This window comes from Talpa occidentalis, unplaced genomic scaffold (assembly GCF_014898055.3).
Source record: "Talpa occidentalis isolate TD23 unplaced genomic scaffold, MPIMG_talOcc4v2.1 talOcc4.12, whole genome shotgun sequence".
Lineage (NCBI taxonomy): Eukaryota > Metazoa > Chordata > Mammalia > Eulipotyphla > Talpidae > Talpa > Talpa occidentalis.
This window is the reverse complement of record NW_023601212.1, coordinates 79,125,748-79,147,780: the sequence shown is the minus strand read 5'-3', so window position 1 is coordinate 79,147,780 and position 22,033 is coordinate 79,125,748. Positions and strand designations below refer to the sequence as shown.

At 50.9% G+C, this 22,033-nt stretch overlaps 1 protein-coding gene across 5 annotated transcripts in view; it reads right to left on the bottom strand.

The window, feature by feature from the left end:
- The window catches only part of LOC119241534 (NADPH--cytochrome P450 reductase), a 52,441-nt gene extending 48,374 nt beyond the window's left edge, over positions 1-4,067 (bottom strand). For 2 of the 5 annotated variants that reach the window (XM_054693621.1, XM_054693622.1), the window contains exons 1-2: positions 4,008-4,046; positions 2,488-2,578 (exon numbers count right to left, since the gene is read on the bottom strand). In XM_054693621.1, the coding sequence (XP_054549596.1) occupies positions 2,488-2,526 (39 nt within the window). In that variant the 5' untranslated portion in view covers positions 2,527-2,578; positions 4,008-4,046. Of the gene's footprint in view, positions 1-2,483; positions 2,579-4,007 lie in introns of all 5 variants that reach the window. The other 3 variants (XM_054693624.1, XM_054693627.1, XM_054693623.1) reach the window with 3 other exon arrangements.
- Between the last annotated feature and the right edge of the window lie 17,966 nt (positions 4,068-22,033).

The following is a 22,033-nucleotide window of genomic DNA, read 5'->3' as shown; positions in this document are numbered from 1 at the left end:
CTACTCTCCAAGATCCAACCCCAATATCTCCTCTTCTGGGGAGTCTTGAACACCCTCTTCTCCCTAGGATGGTAGTAGCTCCTTCTAAGTGCTTCCCAGCACAGACTGGGTCAGCACCAAGGATAAGAACCTCTGATGCACCATCTCTACAGTGAATTCTAGGTGCTCTGTCATAACTGTTTACCTTTCTGTTTCTTCCCCTTCCCACCAGAGTCCTCAAGTGGCTGTGCCAGGCCCTAAACATAGAAGCTTAGACCCTGAGGGCCAAATATGTGTTGTTGTTGTTTTTTTAAGTATTATTCCACAGGGATGGAAAGCTTGCCAAGAACAGGGAGAATTAACAGCCAAAAATGAAACACCTCGAGTGTTCCAGGAGGGAGTGGAGCAGGGATTCTTTCCTCCACTCGATGAAGAAAGTAGGGCCTGGCACTGGCTTATGCCTGTATGGGCTGGTAAGCTACCTCTGACCTGGAAGCTTCTACTCACCTGCCTGGTGAGTCTAAATTTTTATCAAGTACATATGAAAAATAACTACCCAAATAAAACTAGTTTTGTTCTGTAACCTATATAACAATAGTAGTAACAATAATAATAGAACTGGCATCATCCATCTCTCAGATATTCATTTCACTTATGTTTCTTACATTATAATGAAACATATGGGGAAACCTATAGATATACTTGTTTGTGTTTTGTGACACTGGAACTAGGCAGAATAATCACGTTATTTAGCAATTATATCTATTAGGAGAGCTTCCTTCTTCCAAAAAAAACAATACCAACAGCCAGAAAATGAGATAACACAGAACAAAAGGAGGAGGAGTGAGCCTCTGGACTGAGGTGGTTCTAAGTGAGACCTCAGTTTCATTCTCAGAGCCTTGAACAAGGAATTTTATCTCTGAGATGGCCTCCCCAGCTGTGAAGTGGGCCTGGAAATGCTAGCCCTGTGGCTTCATCAAAAGAACTTTTAAAATACCAATAGATAATGCACATGTGTGTCCATAATACAAAATTAGCAGAGTCTGGTGTAAACTTTGCTGAAAGCATCCCTGCAGTTAGCAGTAAGTCTTCACAATTGATTGCAGAATTCTGAATTAAAAAATGAGGCTCCGTAGGTGGGAATGTAACAAGATACCATTTTTTAGAGGGGAATTTGGCAATATCTACTGCCATTAATCATACCATTTACACACACACACCCCTCTGCATTTTTCTCTATAGAGAAAAAACCACAGTGCAAGACTCTGAGGGATGTTCACTGTCTATGTTGTATATTTCTGTAAATTTAATAGCACTTACTATTTTTGTAAGGAGAATACATTTTTATAAAAAAGTTCTTTCTCGGGCCTCCCCGGTGGCGCAGCGGTTGAGCGCTGGGTTGCGAAGCTGCCCGCAGCCTCTGCAGCGCCGGTTCGATCCCCGGCTGCTCCCCGGCCACCAGAGGAGGGTCCCACATGGCACGCAGACCTCTCCTGCCGCCCGCTGCTCCCCTCAGCAGTGTACTTCGGTCCTTCTGCCTGCTCTGCTCCCCGCTCTGGCTCTGGTGAATTCTCTCACCCTCCCGCGCTTCTGACTGTACCCAGTGCATGTATAAACAAAACAAACAAACAAACAAATAAAATAAATAAATAAAAACATGCCTCTATTTAAAAAAAAAAAAAAAAAGTTCTTTCTCCATTTCTTTCTATTTTAATATTTAAAAGAGGCTGACATATAATCAGTTGAGTCCCAGAGCACGAAACAGGGGCCTGGGGCCTCCCTGGTGGCACAAGGGGTTAAGACACAACCTATGAAGCTATCCGCAGCCACTGCAGCACGAGTTAAATCCCTGGCCAGGGAGGTGACCCACATAGCACAGCAGACTTCTCCTGACTCGCCCGCTGCTCCCCTCAGCAGTGTATTTCTGTCAATCCGCCTGTTCTGTTCCCCACTCTGTCTCTGATGAATCCTCTCACCCCCCATATCTCTGGCCTGTACCCCAGTTCTTGTATGCATAAATAAATAAATATTAAAAAAAACAAACAAACAGAGGCCTGCAGGCTTGGGGTGGCTTGCCAACGGGCATGCCACACTGGAACTCAGGTTCCGACACTGGGACTCAGGGCTCTGCTCTTTCCTAAAGTACAGGAAGCAGAGACAATTACAGGAGCAGCTGGGCTCTCTGGGACCATCAAAGATGCTAACATCACAGAAGTTTCCATCAAGAAAAAAAAAAAAAAAGAGTTGCTTAAAACCTAAATTCTTAATTAACTTGAAATGTTCCATGAGTTTAATAAGTAAGTGATCTGATTTGCCAAACTGTTCTGATTTCAAATAGTCTATTTCCTAAATATACATGGACTTATCTAACTCAGATTCTGATTTTCAAGGGGTTAAGGCAGGATCAACCCAGAGTCATTGGCGAGTTCTAAAATTTCAGGTTTGCCAAGCAACAGACATCTACCGTTGCTGCCTACAAACTCATACTGCCAAGGAGTATTCACCTGCCTTATTCATGTTGCCTGCAGTCAGTGATGCTGCTTCCATTTGCCGACTTACGTCCCTGGAGTTCCCTTCATCTTAATGGACGCTTGCCTACCTGTTTAATATTTCAAGTGTGAGAAATGAAGAATTTTAGAATGTTAAGATCACTCCTAAGTTTTCACAATACAACTGGGAGCTAACATTCTATTCTCTGAAAAGCTGATGTTTTGGGACACTGAGAGAATGATTAAGCTATCTGACCAATGGAACAGTTTCCTGGTATGAAATGAAAGCTTGTGTGAAAATCATGATACGTCCACCAAGTGACCACTCTCTCAAAAGGAATATAAGAATGTCTTAGAGAAACACAAAGTAGAGCAAGTGATCTCTTTGGGTTCACTGCTTTACTAACTGGGATTTTAGGACTTTTTCCTGGATCAAGCCAACCCCAAAGTCACTCAAAGGGCACTTGTAGAGATAGAATTTAGGAGTGGCTAAAGAATCAATGCCTTTTGCCCAAGCAAGTGCCTGAGGAATAAGCACTACATAGGGGGAACTAACCCAGAAGTTAGTAACTCCTTGGCTTAAGGAACAGTTCTTCATGTCTACAAGATCCTCTCATTTGATTCTCACACTGGGCTGGATCACTCAGCTACTGAGTAGGAAACAGTTCAAAGAAGTTTAAGGCTCAAACACACTCCAGTCCATTCTCTAGCCTGGCCAAGCTCAGAGGGAAAGTTGCATTTATGGATCTAAGAGAGGAGGCAGCTACATTCTTTGAAGTGACTCCAAACTCCTCTGTATTGGTCATCAGCTTACACAAGGAAGATTGCCTTGAGAAACGAAAAGCAAAAAGTCGAGGTCAAGTTTCCTGAAGTTCCCCTTCACCCAGACCTCGACCTCTCACCTAGTGCTCCCAGTTTGGCAAACTCCGTAAAGGTTATTCTGGGGCGCACCAAGACACCTGCCCTCCAGGGTCACTGTCCCTAGAGATGCCACCCCTCAGCCAGCACGCAGAGATTCCCAGAAGCGGCCAGTCTGGCCGGCTCCCCTGAGCACACCTGAGACTGCAGGGTCAGAGGTGGGTCCCGGTCCCACTCCCCGAGCGCCTCCCACGTGAGTTACCCCAATAACTGCTGACTCCTGAGCCCACTGTACAGACGGGGAAACTGAGGCTCCGGCAGTAAAAGTGGCTTAGCCAGAGGGTGATGGTGGGGGGCTGGCACCCGAACCCTCTGACGCCGAGACCGCGCCCTTGGACAAAAGACAGTTCGGATGCCCTCAGCCGCGAAAACCACGGCCCTCAAGCCGCCGCGAGGTCAGCTCGAGGGGAATGGGCCGTCTCGGAAAGGGCCGAGGTGGGCGCCGCGTTTACCGCGAGAGCATTGGGTGAGGCACGCAGCCGCCCGGCCCGAGAGCCCGCCCCACGCCCGAAGGCTCGGGCGGCCGAGGAGACCAGAAGGCTTCAGGCACCGGAGTCTCCGCACCCCACGCCCCGGCGCCCCGACCTCTGCCACCCCACACTCGCGATCGCGCGCACTCACCGCGGGGCCGCCGGACTCCTCTCCCGGGCACCTGAGCAGGACGCAGGCCCAAACCTCTGAGGCGCTACCACCGCTCGCGCCGGTCGCAGGGGTGGGGGCGTGGCCGACAGCCGCACCACCGCGTCCAACCTGGCTGCGCGCGCGCCGCGGGTCACGGCTCCCCCCTGCGAATCTGTGCTCTTGGTTCAGCCGGGTGGCCACGCCCCCGTGCGTCCGGGCCACGCCCCCGTGCGTCCGGGCCACGCCCCCGTGCGTCCGGGCTGGACAGCTGGGCCCGGGAGCCCGGCACGTCGTTCCGGGGCGGACAGGAATGCGGGCGCCGGCGGCCGCTGCCTCTCCCGCCCCCTGCCCGGCCCCGGGCTGCCCACCCACCCACGGGTGGCCTCGGGCCGGTGAACGTGCGCCGCGCTGCCTGGACGCCTGCAGCCCGCCGCTCGCTTTTGCGACAGATTCTCTCTTACGGCCCCCGGTCATCTCACCTGCCTGAGAATGGCGCGGCTGCGAGCGCCGGTGACCCGCGAAGGACGGGGCGGGGGGCGGGGGGCGCTGTGAGCCGTGACCGGGCAGACGGGACCGGACCGGAGAGGCGGGGAGGGTCAGAGTGCGCCTCGGGGGTGAAAGGCTGGCTGCCTTGGATGGTGAGGATCCCAGCTCGGCCTCCCGCTGCGGCTCCCGCGCGGTGGGCTGGTGAGGATGGGCATGTGAGCCTGTCCAGGAAGATGGAGCTCAGCGAGCTAGTAAGTGTTCGCGAATGTAAGCATTATTGTCGTTGTTATAGAAGCTGTTGAGAATTAAGCTTGGAACACTGGCAGCTCACTTCCCTCTGAACCCCTTTTGCATCTTCAAAACTCGGGGCCAAACAAACCAGAATCAAATCATTTGAAAATAGTAAAACCCCATAGAGAGGCTTTATGCCCGTTTGACCTTGAAGGCCGGGAACCAGTCTGAGCCAGATATTGAACTAGTCCCTCCAACAGGTTTGAAGAATGCACTCGCCCTCAGGGTGAGGCGTGCTTCTATGTGAATGCAAGTGTAAGTCTGACACTGGGCCCTCGAGAGAGCAGTGGGGAAATAGATCACCAGATCTCTAATACTACTGTGCACATTTTCTTGGCTTTTTAAACATTTCCTCTGGTATCCCAGTGAGGCTTTAAGCTTTGGATCCTTGCCCCTGCTTCTGTGTAACCAGAACTGATTAACACGGAGTTCTCTCTGTCAATAATAACCTCATGGAGATAGGAAAACGGCATCTTACCTCTTTAGCATTTCTCCAGTGAGCCAGATTACAGTTCTGTGGATTCTCTCATCAAGACTCCCACCCTCACCCCTTCTCATCTTTCCTGCTAACCTGTCCTAGTTCAGGCCTACCTGGGTTGACCTTTCACATGAATGATCTCAGCAGGTCCTGCCACCTGCAGTTTCTTCTACACCCACTTGTTAGGGAAACTTCCTCCTATACTTGCTCTGCTCTCTGCCCTACCTTTCTGGCTCTTTACACTTCTCTCTCAAAACACACTCCCATTCGCCAGCTGGGGGGGGAAAAGTAGGTTGGCTACACACTGCACACGTTATGCAAATATAAAATGCTAATATAAGATAAAGGACTTAAATGATTTTTTTAAAAGAGAGAAGAAAAAGAAACCCCACAAAATCCTATAAGAATCCATGAAGAGTTTGTGTTAATCTCCAAGAGGTCTTTCTGAATTATAACACAAAAATGAAAACTTAATGTGTCATAAAGAGTTATAGACAGGGGCCTCCCCTGGTGGTGCAAGCGGTTAAGCGCAGCACTGTGAAGCTGTCCACAGCCTCTGCAGCGCTGGTTTGATCCTGGCCTGCCAGCAAGTATCCCACATGGCATGGCAGACCTCTCCTGTCTCGCCCGCTGCTCCCCTCAGCAGTGTATTTCAGTCAGTCTGCCTGTACTGTTCCCTACTCTGTCTCCGGTGAATGCTCTCACCCTCCCGCGCATCTGACCTGCACCCCAGTTCTTATATGCATGAATAAATAAATCTTTTAAAAAAAAAGAGCTACAAAGTCTAAAGACAAATGGCAAAGTAGGAAGAAATATTTGCAATTATTAATAGTTTCCCTAATAAAGAGCCCCAACTAATTACGGGGGCAAAAGACTAATGCACATAAAAGGGCAAAAGCTATGAACCATCTGTTCCCAGAAAAGAAAACCCAAATGACTCTTAACCATATGAAGTTTTTTAAGCCCATACATAAAAAAGTGCAAATTAAAACTTGGCAGAGATACCATTTTTCACCTATAATGATGACAAAATCCCAGAGTTTGATGCCACATTGTTGGTGGAGTTGGGTGGAGACAGTCACTATATCATTTACTGTTGCTCCATCCATACATGGAGAGCACCCAGCTGTAAACAGGGAAGTGTGTGCACATGTTGAGGTGTGAAGCTGTCCTGGAATTACATCGTTTTGTAAGCAAGTGATAATAAAATTTGATTTTAAAAAAGACAGACTTTCTAGTTTGCTCACAGTTTATAAGGAAGAATCAGAAAATTTCATAAAGGAAATGCAAGGTGAAGAGCAGTATGTGTAGAATGCTTGACTGTTTTTGTTTTTATTTTTTTTTGTTTGTTTGTTTTTAAAAGATAATGGGGGGCCTCCCCGGTGGCACAGTGGGTTGAGCACAGCACTGTGAAGCTGTCCGCAGCCTCTGCAGCGCAGGTTCAATTCTCTGCCAGCCAGGGAGATACCCACATGATGTGGCAGACCTCTCCTGTCTCGCCCACTGCTCCCCTCAGCAGTGTTTTTGATCTGTCTGCCTGTTCTGCTCCCTGCTCTCTCTCTGGTGAATCCTCTCACCCTCCCGCACCTTTGGACTGTACCGCAGTTCTTGTATAAATAAATCTTTTTTTAAAAAGATAATAGGGTGGGGAAAGTAGAGGAAGAATATACTTGGGAAGAAGAGGAAGAAGAATGTATGTAATGTGTATACATACTTATAAGTACATGAACTTTCTGGAAAGAAAAGGGAAGTGATAACATTGGTATCTCTAGGGCAAAGGGAGAGATCACTGTACGTCTTTGGTATCTTTCACATTTTATACCTTATGAATATTTTTCTTAATCTAGTCAAATACATACGTTTTAAAAATATCCAAACAACTTTGTCACTGGTCAAAGAATCCATTCTCTTACTGGCTCCCAATACCTAAAGAACATTGATTATATACGTCCGTTTTCTTAAAATTCTACAGGTGGGGTGATAGACAATAGTTTCCTGCCAACTCCCTTCCATTCTCCTTATCACTGCCCAGGAAGAATCACTTCTTACCTTGTTTAACACTTCCTTCTGGCCCTTATTTCCATCATGGTAAATACATCTTTTTGTGGCTGTTTATTGTCCTTTATTTTATGTAAATAAATGTAAATGTCTTGAGCCCTGCTAATGATGAGTCAGGTCATTTAAAACTATAACTCACCTCTCCTGCCCACACATTTCAGCATAATTATTTATATGCTTACTTTGCTTCCTCTGCTAGTAATTTTATAATTTAAGTAACAGCCTTGGACCTTTATTTCTGGATTTTCAACTGCAAGCTGTATCTCTTCCCATTGGACAGTGAAGTTATCAACTTCCTCAATCTTACCTTTGGTCTGAACCCCCAGACTCCCTGAGGAGTCTCAACATTTTCACTATTGAGTTTGATTAACATTTACATTCTACCTATGTGTTCATTGTGGCTTGGGCCTAAAAGTCAAGTCATTAATGTTGTAATATTGTATTGGGTGCACGCCGCTCAGCCAACCTCTCCTGTGATCACAGGGCTCTTCCTGTGTAGCTGTCTTCCTCCCAGAGAGTCATTTTTTTTTTTTTCTTGGCATGATTTCAAAGAAACAGATCTTCAATCTTGTGCTATCAAGGTTTTTCTAGAGACCTTTCAGTGCCTGTGTTGTGATTGGTTATTGTCAAGGATGGAGGTTGAATTACTCTTTGTGTTTCAGATCTCCTGGCAGGAAAACAATGTTTGAGGAATGGATAGATATCCTTGGTCTAGAGTACAAGGGCATTCAAAATCTGGCCCCAAACTATCTTTCCAGCTTGATCTTCAGAACTTTCTTCAACAAACTCAATCCTCCAGAGAAACTGGAAGACTCCTCATACGTGCTGTATACTTTTATTCCTCTGAATCATCAGGAGTAGTTCATATGTCTGTATTCTAGCACATCTACCCAAGGAAAGTCACTGAATTCCTTCTGGAAATGATGGCTCCCACACTACTGGTCAGCTCTCTTAAGTTCCAGAGTATTGGTCTCCCTTTGTTCTGGAGTATCTCCAGGCAAAGTCTATGTTAGAGACCTTCTTTCTCTGCCTCCCCGCCTCCAAGTTCTGCCAAATGCAGGTGCGAAGGAGACATTTGCTGGTTGAGCTACAGAGGAGTCCGGAAAGGTGGGCTGGAGTTAAGGTGCTGGGGCTTAGGTGAAAGGGGGTAGAAGTCCAAGGGGCAGGGACCTCAGGCAGGGTGGGTTGGAGGGACAGAGCCTAGGCTAGGTGAGGGGGGCTAGAGGACTAGTCTGTGCTCATTGCTGGACATGACCCTCACAAATAAGGGCTCTGTGGCCTGCCCAGAGGCTTCCTTTTTGTGGTATTTTGGGGTCTCTTCCTAATGCACAGAATGGAAGTTTTCTCCTTAATGCAGGTGGGGATGCATTAAGAACTGAGGAAGATGTGATCTTCTAAGGAAGAGATGGGACCACCAGGAGAGTGACTGTTTCTCTGCTGCAGGTGGTCCCACACTCACCCCACACCCCCACCTCCAAATATGAACAACCTGAAAACTCAGGACACCTACAGCAGACAGAAATTTCAGGGACTGGAGATCAGAAGCTGGCCCCTCATGCAAAGCTTCTTTTCCTGGGAGAATCTTTTAAAGGTGTAGCATCCCCTGATGTGGTGTCAGTATTTTTGGACCACATGATCCATGGAAGCCTTTCCTCATTCAATAGGACCAAACTCCTAAGCATTTGCAATAGGCTCCCACTTGCTCTGGGATGGAGGGAGGCTCTAAATACTATGACAAGGGCCTCCCCGGTGGCGCAGCGGTTGAGCGCTGGGTGGCGAAGCTGCCTGCAGCCTCTGCAGCGCCAGTTCGATCCCCGGCTGCTCCCTGGCCACCACCGGAGGAGGGTCCCACATGGCGTGCAGACCTCTCCTGCCGCCCGCTGCTCCCCTCAGCAGTGTACTTCGGTCCTTCTGCCTGCTCTGCTCCCTGCTCTGGCTCTGGTGAATTCTCTCACCCTCCCGCGCTTCTGACTATACCCAGTGCTTGTATAAATAAATCTTTTAAATAAAAAATAAATACTATGTCATGCATTCCAACTAGATCCCACATGCTGTGCTAAACATCCCACACCTGTTACTAAAGACCTTCTCTCAAAAGTATACACTATCGGGGCCTCCCTGTTGGCGCAAGGGTTAAGACGCAACCTATGGTGCAATCCGCAGCCACTGCAGCACAAGTTCGATTCCCTGTCAGCCAGGGAGCAACCCACATGGCACAGCAGACCTCTCCTGACTCGCCCGCTTCTCCCCTCAGCAGTGTACTTCGGTCAATCTGCCTATTCTGTTCCCCACTCTGTCTCTAGTGAATCCTCTCACCCCTCACACCTCTGGCCTGTACCCCAGCTCTTGTATACATAAATAAATAAATCTTAAAAAAAAAAGTATACGCTATTATCCTCCATTTGACAGTTGAGTAAACAGAGGCTCAGAAAGGTGAGGGGATGAATCCCAAAGGTTCAAAGATCCCACAGCATATAAATGTTTAAACTAGGGCAGACCCTGGGACCCATCTGTGGATGTATCAAGCATGTCCAAACCCTCCCCACCTCACTTCATCCCAGGGAACTGAGCTTCCAGGTGATGGGACTGGTTCCTCTAGGGGCCTCCACCCAACCCCTGGAGGGGAGGTCCCTGCTCAGCTCTGTCATCTGGCTGATACCACCCCCATGCTGGTATAGGCTCCTTGACCCTCAGGCCTGAGTCTTTCCTATGGTCCTGAGTCTTTCCTGCAGTCTTCTGACTCGGCTTCCTCTCACAGGCACACGGTCTTCAAGAGTCTCTCTGCCTTGAGTGGGTGCTCCCTCCCAGAGTGCCCCAAAGGGGCTGACCTCTCGTAAGAAGAAAAAGAGGACCTCAGGTCAGCCTTGTCCTCAGGGAAGTTGGGGGCTGACATCTCCAACAGATGCAGAAGGATATGACTGATAAACTGAGAAAGTCCTGCACCACCCCCCACCCCCGAATGACACCATCCACTGGCTCTCTCAATGCTACAGCTACACTCCTAGGCCTTTTCATGATGGATTACCCTGCCCTTTCCCTTGGGAGTTTCCATAGCGTGCAGGGGAAATGAGTTTGCAGGTTTCCTGACGCCACATGGCTATGGTTACTCTGAAACCTGCTGGCCCATGGGTGAGGCAGTCACCAAAGCACAGAATGTCCATCTGGAAATCAGGGGACAAATTCTGCTTCCGATGCTAATTAGATACTTTAACTTTAGCCAAATTGTCTCTAGACAATTGTTAGCAGAATGGGAAAATCCTCTGCCTGGCTCGTCTCCCAGGTGTTCTGAGGCTGGTGATGATCAAAGGAGGGATGTGTGATAGCAGGACAGCAGGCAGGTCTCCAGGTGAGCCTATTGTCAAAGAGCAAGGAGCCTGAAGACACACATTCCTGACCTCCATGCCTTGGCCATACCTCATGCCTGACCTTGAGCCTAAGCCATACTTCGTGTCTGACCTTGAGCCTACGCCACACCTTGTGCCTGGCCTTGAGCATAGAAGGACTCTGAACTTCCTGAAGCTCTTGAATGAGCATTTGGCCTTTCCTCCCTTTTACAGATGTAAAAAGGAAATGAAACAGTCCTATCTGGCCCATGTATGTACTTTCACCACTGATGGGCTGTTTCTCTGCCCAAACCTCTTGTACAAAGAGCCCCAGACATGCTAGTTCCCTTCTGAGCTCAGGGACAGCTGCTCAGGTCTCCTGGCTGAGTCCTTGTAAACAGCAGATTCCGCTGCTGGGCTCACCAAGTGGGTCAGATATAAGTGGCCTTGCTGTCAGCAGGTTGAGCTGGCCAGCTGGGGATATCTGTAGACAGTGCTGTGGGGGCTGGATGAATCATCAGCACTCCCAGGGGGAACAGCTGAAAGCAGAGGGCAGATATGGTGGGGACACTGGAAGGAAAAGTCTCTAAACCTCCGAGCTTCCTGAGGGGTAAGTGGGGCCTCTGGCTATCTCAAAGGGCAATCAGTGAGCTGCCCACATTAGAATCAAGTGAGGCTGTGAGGAGTGCAAATTCTAGGCCTCCCTGCCCCCAACACTGGGTTTGAATTTCCAGAGTTAAGGCAGAAACTGAAATTTTAAATAAGCTTCATTCTCAGCCATACTTGATTTCGAGAACCACTGTCTGCCTTCATGGGGTTCACTTGACCAGAACTAGAGTGGGGGTGGTGTGTCCGAAGTGTGGCTCCAATGGACGCAAACAGGGAAGCTGATAAAGAGGAGGGGAGGTCGCTGGGAAGATGATAACAGGCCTGGCTCCCTAAGGTCTGTATTGAAAAACTTTCCCAGACCTTCCTTGCAGCCTCCTTGCCACCGCCACACCTCCTGGGTCCTTCTAACCCCTTTCAAAGTTCAGCACCTTCACAGAGGCAGCCCTGAAAGGAAAGAACAAACATGGCCTTTGGCAACAGCAGATTGGCTTTCCAGTCCTGACTACAGCTGTGTGATCCTGGAGGGGTCCTTGTAACCTGAACCCTTGGGATCTGGGAGGGACTGAATGGGTTAATGCGTGTGAAGTGGCCCAGGCACTGCGGTTCTCAGGAACCCAGATCCCTTCTTCTTTTCTGCTCCCTACACCCTCCCTACACCCCCTTCCCTTTGTTCCAGTCTCTGTTATGCAACTAAAGTTTAAATCCTTCCTGGGTTTGCACAGGGGAGTGAGAGCAAGTGTAGAGGAATGGGAGAGTGTCCTATAAGGGGAAGACTTGAAGCCACACCCCCCTTTCTCTCCCCTCACATTTTTGTCCGTACCCTAGGTCAGGACCTTTGCCCTCTGTCCCCAATATTGCAAACAGTCCCATGATTGTTTTTCAGAAATTGCCAGAAGGCTGTTGCTATTGCCATAATAACTAGAACATCCCTGACAACCGTTGGGAAAAGGCCCCTGGAGAGAAGCCTGCTTAGCTTCCATGAATGTTCAGTTCAAACAGGGCTTACCAAGAGCACCTGCTATATGCCAGGTCGCCTAGCAGAAATGGCGGTAGGTTACAGTTGGCCCGTGGACGGGCAGGCTGGTGGGCTTCTGGCCAGCTCACGCTCCAACACCTACTGATCTATCTCAGTGATGCTCCAAGTGTGGTCCCCAAATCAAGGGCATGAGCATCACCTGGGAATCTGTGGGAAATGCCCAATTTCAGACCTCTTCCTAAGTCTACTTTCAGAAACTCTTGGGAGTGAGGGAACACTGAAATCTGTGTTTTAGCAAAAGTCTCTTAGGTGATGCTGATGTTTGAAAGTCACAGATTTAATTGAAACCTCATGTAATCCCAGGCCTCCTTGGTGGCACAGGGGTTAAAGCCTCAGCACTATCAATCTATCAGTAGCCACTGTGGCATGAGTTCGATCCCTGGCCAGGGAGCTACCCACATGGCACAGCAGACCTCTCCTGTCTTGCTCACTGCTTCCCTCAGCAGTGTATTTCAGTAGATCCACCTGTTTTGCTCCCCACTCTGTCTCTGGTGAATCCTCTCACCCCTGTACCTCTGGCTTACCCCCCAGCTCTTGTATGCATAAATAAATCATTGGAGAATATTTTTAAAAAACCTCACATCATCCCAAAAGATGGGTACGATTGTTCCCATATTATGGAGGAGGAAACCAAGGTTTTGTCCCTTGGGGTTAGCTGACAGTTCATAAAGAGGTTGGACTTTCAGGATCTTTTCAGTATCAAATCCGCCCCCCTCAGCAGCAACTGCAATAAGGTTATTCATCCTGGGAGAAACCCAGGCTCATGGAGATATCTTAAGTTGCATCCAGCAAGGTCAAGGGCTGAGCAGGGACAGAAACGAGGCTTTTTCAGCTCCTCTTGCACCCCTGAGCATCGTGATCCTGTGGGGAGAAATCAAAGCCTCTTCTCCTGGAGGAGAGCTGGGGTAGCTCAGGAAGAACAGTCTTGGTGACAGCCTCCTGCCCCAAATGGGGTGGGGAGCTAAACTCACATAAGAGACCTCCGCCCTGCTATCCAGGCTTCCAAGCCCCTTCAATCCCAGACCTCAATCCTGAGACCTCTGTCTTCTGTTCACTCATTTACATGCTTGGGCATTCTTTTTCCACGCTTCTGCCCCACTAGACTCTCAGACTCCCACTTAACACAGCTTCTTCCTGAGCAACCCTCCACCCCAAATTTAGACTCACCGCTTCAGCAGCTAATGGCTCACGGTCTCCTTTTGCACACATCCCATGATGGGTGCTCACTGCCTTTCAGGAAGCCCATCCATCTATGAAATCTCTGACTGGCTTAAGTTTCCCTTTGAACAAACTGACATGCATCCCCGTGTAAGTTCCACCTTTCACCATATGAATTGATCTAATCGCCCCTAACAGAGATTATAGGATTATTTTTAAAGTAAGATATGAAGTAGGAAAGTCAATGTTAACCATTTCCCATGAATCTACTTCCCACCTTTGAAGATAAACAGCAGGTAGGATATACCTACCCATGAGCTCCAGGACAGCAGGATCGAGAAGACAAGGGTAGAGCCGAGGAGGCAAGGGGTAGACAGAAGGAGGTAAGAAGACAGCTGATTTGGGGCCTCCATCCTGCTACTTATTCCCCAAGAGTCCCTGGCAGGCCTTGAGCAGGTTTTTCTAGACAGATGAATATTGGAGTCCCCTTCAAGAAAAATAATATGATATTACAAATATGATTATCCAGACTTGTTCCATTTTGCTGAATAAAGTCACCAGATGGACGACTTGTAATATGGAAAAATTAAAGCTCCTTCATAGTGTTTTCAGTTCTATTCCCCAAAATTATATACAGTGCTGAAAACCAGTGTTTGTTCCATAAAGAAAAACAAATCTTCCTTAAGCCTTTTTATCAATAAAATAATACTTTTTATATATGTTCTTGTTTTCTGGAAATGAGGATGCTGGAACTTAAGTGACTCCAGCTTCATGGAAACCCACCTCTGACCCTGCACACGTATTTCCATTTCTGGGCCTCAGTTTCTCAGTCTGTAAAATGGGAATATGTCAACTCACTTTCCAAAGTTGGTATGAATATTAAATGAGTGAAACAAAGGGGGAGCTCTTCTGAGATATTAAATTCTCTGATTTCTAAAATGAATGGAAATCAAGGTATGAAAGAAAAGTATGTACAGGTGTGAGGGAAACTGGATGATTTTTCCTAAGCTGGGGAGGGGGTTTCACCCCAGCTCAGCCTGGGGATGAGGCTGAGGAGTCTGGGGGCTGAGGCTGAGGGGGACTGAGGCTGGGGGGCCTCAGCAAAAGCTCCTGAGGGCCTGCCTGGTGGAGCAAGGGGTTAAGACACAACTTATGAAGCTGACTGCAGCCTCTACAGTGTGAGTTCGATCCCCGGCCAGGGAGCTTCCCGCATGGCACAGCAGACCTCTCCAGCCTTGCCCACTGCTCCCCTCAGCAGCGTACTTCAGTCAATCTGCTCCCAGTCAATCTGTCTCTGGTGAATCCTCTCACCCCACACCCTACACCTCTGGCCTATACCCCAATTCTTGTATGCATAAATAAATAAATCTTTAAAAAAAAAAAAAAAAGCTCCTCAGAGCCAGTGAGTTGGGAGGATGAGCTCTGTAGTAAAGGACAGTGGAATGGTCCTGGTCACCCTTCACACTTTCTTGGATCATTTTTCACAGGATTCTTTCCAAAGTGGCCCTCAGCACATTTCTGAGGAAGGGACTTTGCCCACATTTGGACTCAGAGAGAATTTCTCTCCCAGGGCTGGAGAAGCCCTCTGCTTCTGAGGGGTCACTCCCCACAAGGAAGGAAACCCGATCAGGTCCCTCACGCAGCTCCGTGGGGATGGTAACAGGATTATTTTTCCATTTTGGCAACCCTGGCTGTACCAAGCCTGCCAAGAGAAAAAGACAATGCCAGAGCTCAGGAAAGAAAAAAACGCTGGCCTCACTCCCCAGAGCATGTTTTTCAAGAGAGATTAGTGTTTTGTTTGAGAAGCAAGAGTCCTATGAGCTCCCTCCTTGCCTTGAGCCGCCCAGCCTGCACGTGGCTGGCCACACTTGCCCTCGCCCAGAGCCTTCAAACTTAAGGTTGTCCCCCTTGTCAAGGTCACCCTCCTCCCCTTTGTCAAGAGTCTCCAGAGAACACCCTAACTCCTGGCCTAAGCCAGATGCCTCTGGGTCTCCCGTAGGTGGCTGCTGGTGCCCACCTCATGGAGCTTCCAGAAGCCTCCCAGGGCAGGCCTGTCCTTGGAGGTGGAGGCTCAGCCTTGCCCCCCTCCTCTTCCCAGGCCAGCAGAGCAGAGGCATCCCTCAGGCATCATGCCAGGGAGTCCCAGTCAGAGGCCAGGAATCCATATGCATCGTCACTAGCATTTTCACCCTGTGGGTGGCTAGGGAGTGTGACCCTAGAGAAACGAGGGGTGGTTTTCCAGACGTTCAATGCCACACCCTGCAGCTGGCCTAGCACCCCCCAGAAACCCCACTGCCTACTCAGGCCCACTGGAATTGCATGTCAAGACTGCCTTTAAGAGGCCAACTCTGAGCCTCCCCAGCTGTGTGGCCTTGGGCGTCCACTCTACCTCTCTCAGCCAAAGAGGCTGCCCAGTCTGCCTCCGGGGAAGAGAGAAGCTGACCCTAGGCTCTGCATACACAAGGCCCTTGGAAAGCCACTAGTCCCGGCATGGGGGTCAGGGCAGGAAATTGGAGATGGTAGTACGGAGGGACGAGGATGACAGCAGGTAAGGCAGGCGCACAAGAGGGAGGCCCATCAATATCCAGTCCCGCCACACGCTCAAAGCAGAGCTTGTCAGCAGAGAGGAAACTTAAAGATCATCACACGCAACTTCATTTTACAGATGCGAATACTCAGACCAGAGAGGCCGAAACACTTTCCCAAGGACACACAATGGTCAACAGCAGGGCTCACACAACCACCCAGAACTCGGTCCACGGCACCACCTGGCCGGCACAGGTGGGGGCAGGCTCCACACCAGCTCCTTCCTCCCCCTCCACGCCAGACTAGACAGGACGGAGGGCATGGCAGGTCCCCACCAGCTATTCTACCTCCTCATTGAGGCTTGGCCCTGGCCACCCCACACCTAGCTGCCCTCGGGTCTAGGTTTCAGTTGGCCTAGCAGATGCAGGCAGCCTGCACTCTGCCCTCCCTCCTCTGAGCCAGGCTTCCCTCGGAGGTGCAGGGAGGGGCCAGGCAGTAGAAATGCCATGGTCTATCGCCCCTGCCCCCAACTCCCACCCTTTCCTGCCCTATCCCTGTGTTGGAGGAGGCACCCACCTGGGGAGCTGGGATGTGGGGACCCCACGCAGGGCAGACCAACCAGGACAGCAGTGTGCTGAGGTCCGTCCTGGTGTCCAGGACTTGAGCCCCATGGCGATCTTTTATGGGGCAGAGGCGTGGTGTGAGGGATTAGGTTCTCAGGGTATCTGAGAACGGTCTCCTCCTTGAATGCCCCTGCTGGGGACCGAAGGCAGCAGCCGGACCTGGAGTTGGTTCTAGGACAACCCCTGCCCCGACCAAGCACCTCGTCCTTCATAAGACACCACAGAAGCCCCCTCCAGCCAGGCCCTACGGGGCCAGTCAGAGCCCAAGGGAGTGAGGTCCATTCAGGACACACACCTCTCCAGCTCCCCTCTCTTGAGTGGCTTGCCCATTGCATCAGAAGCTAGAAAGGCAAGATAATATTCACCTGCCCTGGGACCTTGAACAAGTTCTGCCACATCGGAGCCTCAGTTTCCTCATCTCTAACAAATAACAATAATACTTCTTGGATTGACGCGGGACCTAGCATGCACTAGGCACTCAGTCACTACTCCAATGAATGAATGAAGGAAGGAACAAGTGAATGAAGGAATAAGCAGAAAAATGATTAGGGCAGTGAGGAGTTCTGGAAACCAAATATACCTTAGCGCTCTACTTCCTCAACATCTCACCTTGCCTAATCCAGACACGCCTTCCACCTCCAAAATGTCCCCCACTTTGCTCTTATTGTCAGGCTGTGACTCCCCACACCTAATGGCCTCCACAGCAATCGACAGGAGTGACACAAGCCCCAACTCCAGCGCAGGAAACAAGAGGAAAGGGGTGCTAGGAGGCTGCAGGGAAGGTGCTCCTGGCTCCCAAGAGAAAGATACTAAGGACATGGCCCCTTTCTGCCTCTGGATCTTGCCATGTGCAGCAGTAACACCAGATCAGCAGCCTTGTGGCCGAGCGGGGAATGGTCTGACAAGGAAGTTCCTGGTGAGGGCTCTAGGGCAGCAAGACCCTGCACTCTGGCCACACTAGCCAATTGCTCACCTTTCCCACCTCTGGATCTTTTTCCATGTGAGATCGTGAATGTCCTCGCTTGTTGAGCCAGTTTGAGTTGGGGTTTTGTTACTTGCAGCTGTGCATGCAAAAGTTGTCTCAAGGCAAGCTGGATAAAACCCCAGACACCGTGGAAGCTGCCAAGGCCCTGGAGGAGAACTTGATCCCGCCCTTTGGGGTCTGTAGGCTCTGGATTCAGCCACGAACTCTCCTAGCCCTGTGACTTCTTGGGGCGGCACTTCCCGGATGAGCAGGGGAAATTCATCAAAACATGGGAAACACCTGATAACCTGCCAGGCCGGGCAGGGCCAGTGGCTCTTAGAAAAGCTCACTCACAAACAGGCAGCATCAGGAGTCTCAGTATCCCAGTGACCTAGGAGGGATGCCTGTGGCATCTCCCTGGTGCTGGGGCTTCTGCCTGAGCCTTTCCCTGCAGTGGACAGGAATGACCTGGTGTCAGCACTGCCCTGTGGAAAGTCCAATCCCCTGCCACCAGCTCCTCCATATGCCCCCTGATCCTCGTGGTAGTGACTGCTGTTCCCGACAGGGCTTCCCACCAGCCTCTTTCTTAGCCATTCTGCAGCCAGAAAGTCGCAGAATTCATCCCATCCCATCCTTTCCCGTGCCGTTGTGCCCGAGCTTTGACCCTGACAATAGTCTCCTCCCTCATGGATGAGGTCTCTTGGGGGACCTTGGGCCATGTGATCCTCTGCTCTCCACAGCTTTTCCAATAGCAGGGCAGGGGGGACCAGAATGCTAGGCTTGGAGGGGGGGGGGTCCTATAACTCATAAAATTCAGTCCTCACCATCCCTCTCTTCTGCCCACCTTGATGTCAGTGCCAGGCTACCTCTCAAGGCAGCCTGTTCATCTGCAGATAGGCATAGTGAGCCCTGCACAAACCCACACAGTTTCCAGAAAAGCCCTGGGAGGTGAACAGCATGATCAGCACTGGGAGTGGAGTATGCTGGGCTAGGAGGCCGAGGTCTCACAGTTAGGTAGACACAATGGTCACCATCAGGCACAGGCAGTGCCCTTGTGATCCCTCTGTCTCCAAGCTTGGCTTTCCTCAGCAGCTACTTCTCCCAGCAGAACACACACACACACACACACACACACACACACACACACACTCACGCTTCCTGTGTCAAGTTTTGTCATCACTGCACTGGCTCATCTTTCTAGTTCCCATTTTTGGTGCCAAAAACTCCCATTTGCCTTTCCCAGATGCACCAGAGGCCTTCTGGACTTTTCTGCGGGATCTTTCTCTGTGTCTCTGTCTACGTCGAGCCCCTGAATGCTTGGAGCAGACCCAAATGAGGGACTCATCGGCTGGGCCCCGGCCATACCAGGAATTGTGTTCCCGGCGGATCATGACACTCTGAGCCCCCACACTGCTGTCACATGGATCCTGGCTGCACCCCAGCAGGCGGTCACAATGCAGGAGCCAGAGTTTTGACATTCTGCCACCTGGATTCAACCCTCACTTCTTGACTATATAATCTTTGATGGTGTACTTTGCTTCTCTGTGCCTTGGCTTTGCATATGAAAAATGAAGATGGTAGCAATTCCTACCTCTTGGGAAAGTTGTGATGATTAAGTTACTGACTATGTTTATCCAACAAATAGATATTGAATGCCTGCCATGTTCCAGACAGGGAGAACCAGAGCTATGTTGGCACTGGAATAAGGTTAGAATGAAACAAAGGTTCTGAGCTCATGGAAGCCCATTTCAGCATGGGAAGATTCATAGGTAAGAAGTTAGATGGTGGCAGAAGTCCCTGCTATGAGGAATGAGGGTTGTGGGGAGCCAAGGATCTTAGAGTGACCAGGAGGGATCTCAGGGGGCCCAGGAAGGCATCTCTGATGAGGGGACAATTAAGCTGATTCCTGCAGGAAGTTAAGCAGTGAGCCACACAGACATCTGGGGAGGCCCCTCCAGGTAGAGGGAGCAGCAGGTTCCTGGGGAGGAAGTGGGCTCCACGCTCCACCTTAGGCCTGGGCCCCAGAATCAAGTGCTCAAACAGAAAAGAACAGGAGACCATGCTGCAGCCAGGGGCCAGGCCAGGAGCCAGTGCTGAGATGAATGCTCACTGGAAGGGGAATCAGCTGAGGCATGAAGAAAGGACTCACACTTCACCTTGGCATCACCTGTCCCTGTGACCTCAGGCAGGAGTCTTCCACATCTACTCTCTATAAATGACTCTGCTGCAGGGCCCAGTGGGAATCCAGATGTCTTGCATTTGCATTCAGTGGGCTTGACCGAATGTTAGCACACTTGACTGAATGTTCTCTGAAGACCAAGCTGGAAAACGGGGAAGCTGGAGGGGTTCTGGGGAAGGGAAGATCCCGTGAATAGCTACAGTGGTTGCCTCTCCCCCAGACCAGGGGTGGCAACCTGGTGCCCTCATTTGTCCCCACAGTTACTCTTTGGGTCTTTCTGACGCCTAAGCCAGTGGCCAGCAGCGCTGAGGAGCCATTCTCAGGAGAGATGACTCCCTGAGACGACCCCTGGGATGGGGGTGGGGGGATGTGGGCAGGCAGGGGCAGGTGACACTTTAAAGTTAAGTGGCAGCTTTATATGTGATGGAGAGGAAGGGGCTCCTGAGGTGACAGAGGGAAGGGGAGCTCCCTGAGAAGGGGGGGTGTGGAGCCTGGGGTTAGAGAGGGTTCCACGACGGGGAGGGGCTCAGGGAGGTGATGGAATGAAGGCACTCAGAACCTGTTCTCAGCAGGAATCCTGCCCCAGCCTCCCCCTCCCACACACGGGCACATAAACACACAACGTGCAGGTACGCAACCATACAAACAGACGCGGACACACACTCCTGCACATACGTGCACACACATGCATGTCCATGCAGAGCTCCGAGAAGCCGCAGGTGGGGTAAGTTACTTCTGGTAGAGGCATGTGACATTTGTGCTGCCAGCCCTTGGCCTGGCTCTAGCAGAGCAGGGCAGACCAGCGGACTGAAGACCTGGGTGCTTGTCCAGACTCTGCCTTTCCTGGCCCATTCACTTCCTCCTTTGGGCCTCAATATGCTCATCCATAGAATGGGAGTGAGAGTCCCTGGCTCCCAGGGCTGGGTGACAGGCCAAGGGAAGCTGCAAAGCCACTGGGGAGATGTAACCACATCTTACCCCTCCCCTCCCCACCTGCTCCATCTCATCCACCTCATTCAGGACTTAGCCTTTCAACACTGGTGAAGGGGTATGGGGCCAGGCCCTTGAGGGCTGGAACTATTACCTAATTCCAGGGGAGCCTCCCAGGGTAAGTGGAAACCTGAGCTCCAGACCCTTCTCCCTGCAGCCAGTTGCAACCTGACTCCCTGCCAGCCCTTGGTTCTCAGGAAAGCTGAACCTCTCCCAGGTGCGGAAGCCACAGGAGGGCCAGGACACCCTTGGGAAGGGAGGCACCCAGGGCCTGCAGGGAGGCCCAGGCTTCTCCCATCAGGCCTGGGATTGCAGCAGGTGGGTTTCAGGCTGGCCTCCAGGCAGAGGTTTCTACCCCACACATCCCGCAGTGCTTGCTGGGTACCAAGAGGCACTGAGCCACACTGGCTCCAGAGGCCTGGCCAGGGCAGGGCAGGGCAGGGCAGTCTTCAGCCTCTGAGGGAGGTGGGGTGCACATGTGGGTTTCCCTGCACCTCCTGTGCAGCCCCAGGGAAGGCTTCTTTCCTCTCGGACCAGAGGGCTCAGGGGCCTTTTCAGCACAGCCATCAGAGCCCTAAGGCCAACCCAGTCGGCGGAAGGGCCTCTCCCACCCGCCGGAGGAATCATTTCCAGTAGGCGGTACCGTATCACCTGCACCTTCAAACCCATCTACCTGCCCCCATGTTGAACACAGACATGCCTCATGGCGTCCCTGAGCCACCGTGCCAATGCACACACTCATTGCCCCCCTGTCTATTCTGCTTCCTCCAGGGAAGGAAGGCTGATGAGGTGCTGTTATTGGGACCTACCGCCCTCTTTGCCAGGCCCCACGAGAGGTCTGGTCCCTCCTCTCCTCCCGCCTTGGTGCACTGATAAAGAGAAGGGACACCAGAGCAGCAGGATTTGATGCCCACAGCTCAGGCCAGTGTCTTCTCTTACAGGACAGGATGAGACATGGGCTTGGCCTTGTCCCAGCACTCCCAGCAAGGTGGCCAGGAGCTCCCTGTCCCTGGCAGAGCCCTTGGGAAATGAGGGCTGAGAGTCACCCCTCCTCTCTGCCCACTTTCGTGCAAGGCAGAGGGGGAGAGTTCAGGGCAGGAGGCATCTGGGGAGTGGGACACCTGGACTTCACCCTCCCACCTGGCCCTGCCCTCCCTCACCTGCAACGGCAGGTGACCTTTCTGTATACTTGGAGCCCTGGGAGTTAAGGGAAGCGGGACCACACCTGGGAGTGGAGAACAACAAAGAACAAACAGGAGGCTCAAGGGTTTTAGATTCCTTCTCTGGCAACCACAGGAATGCCCC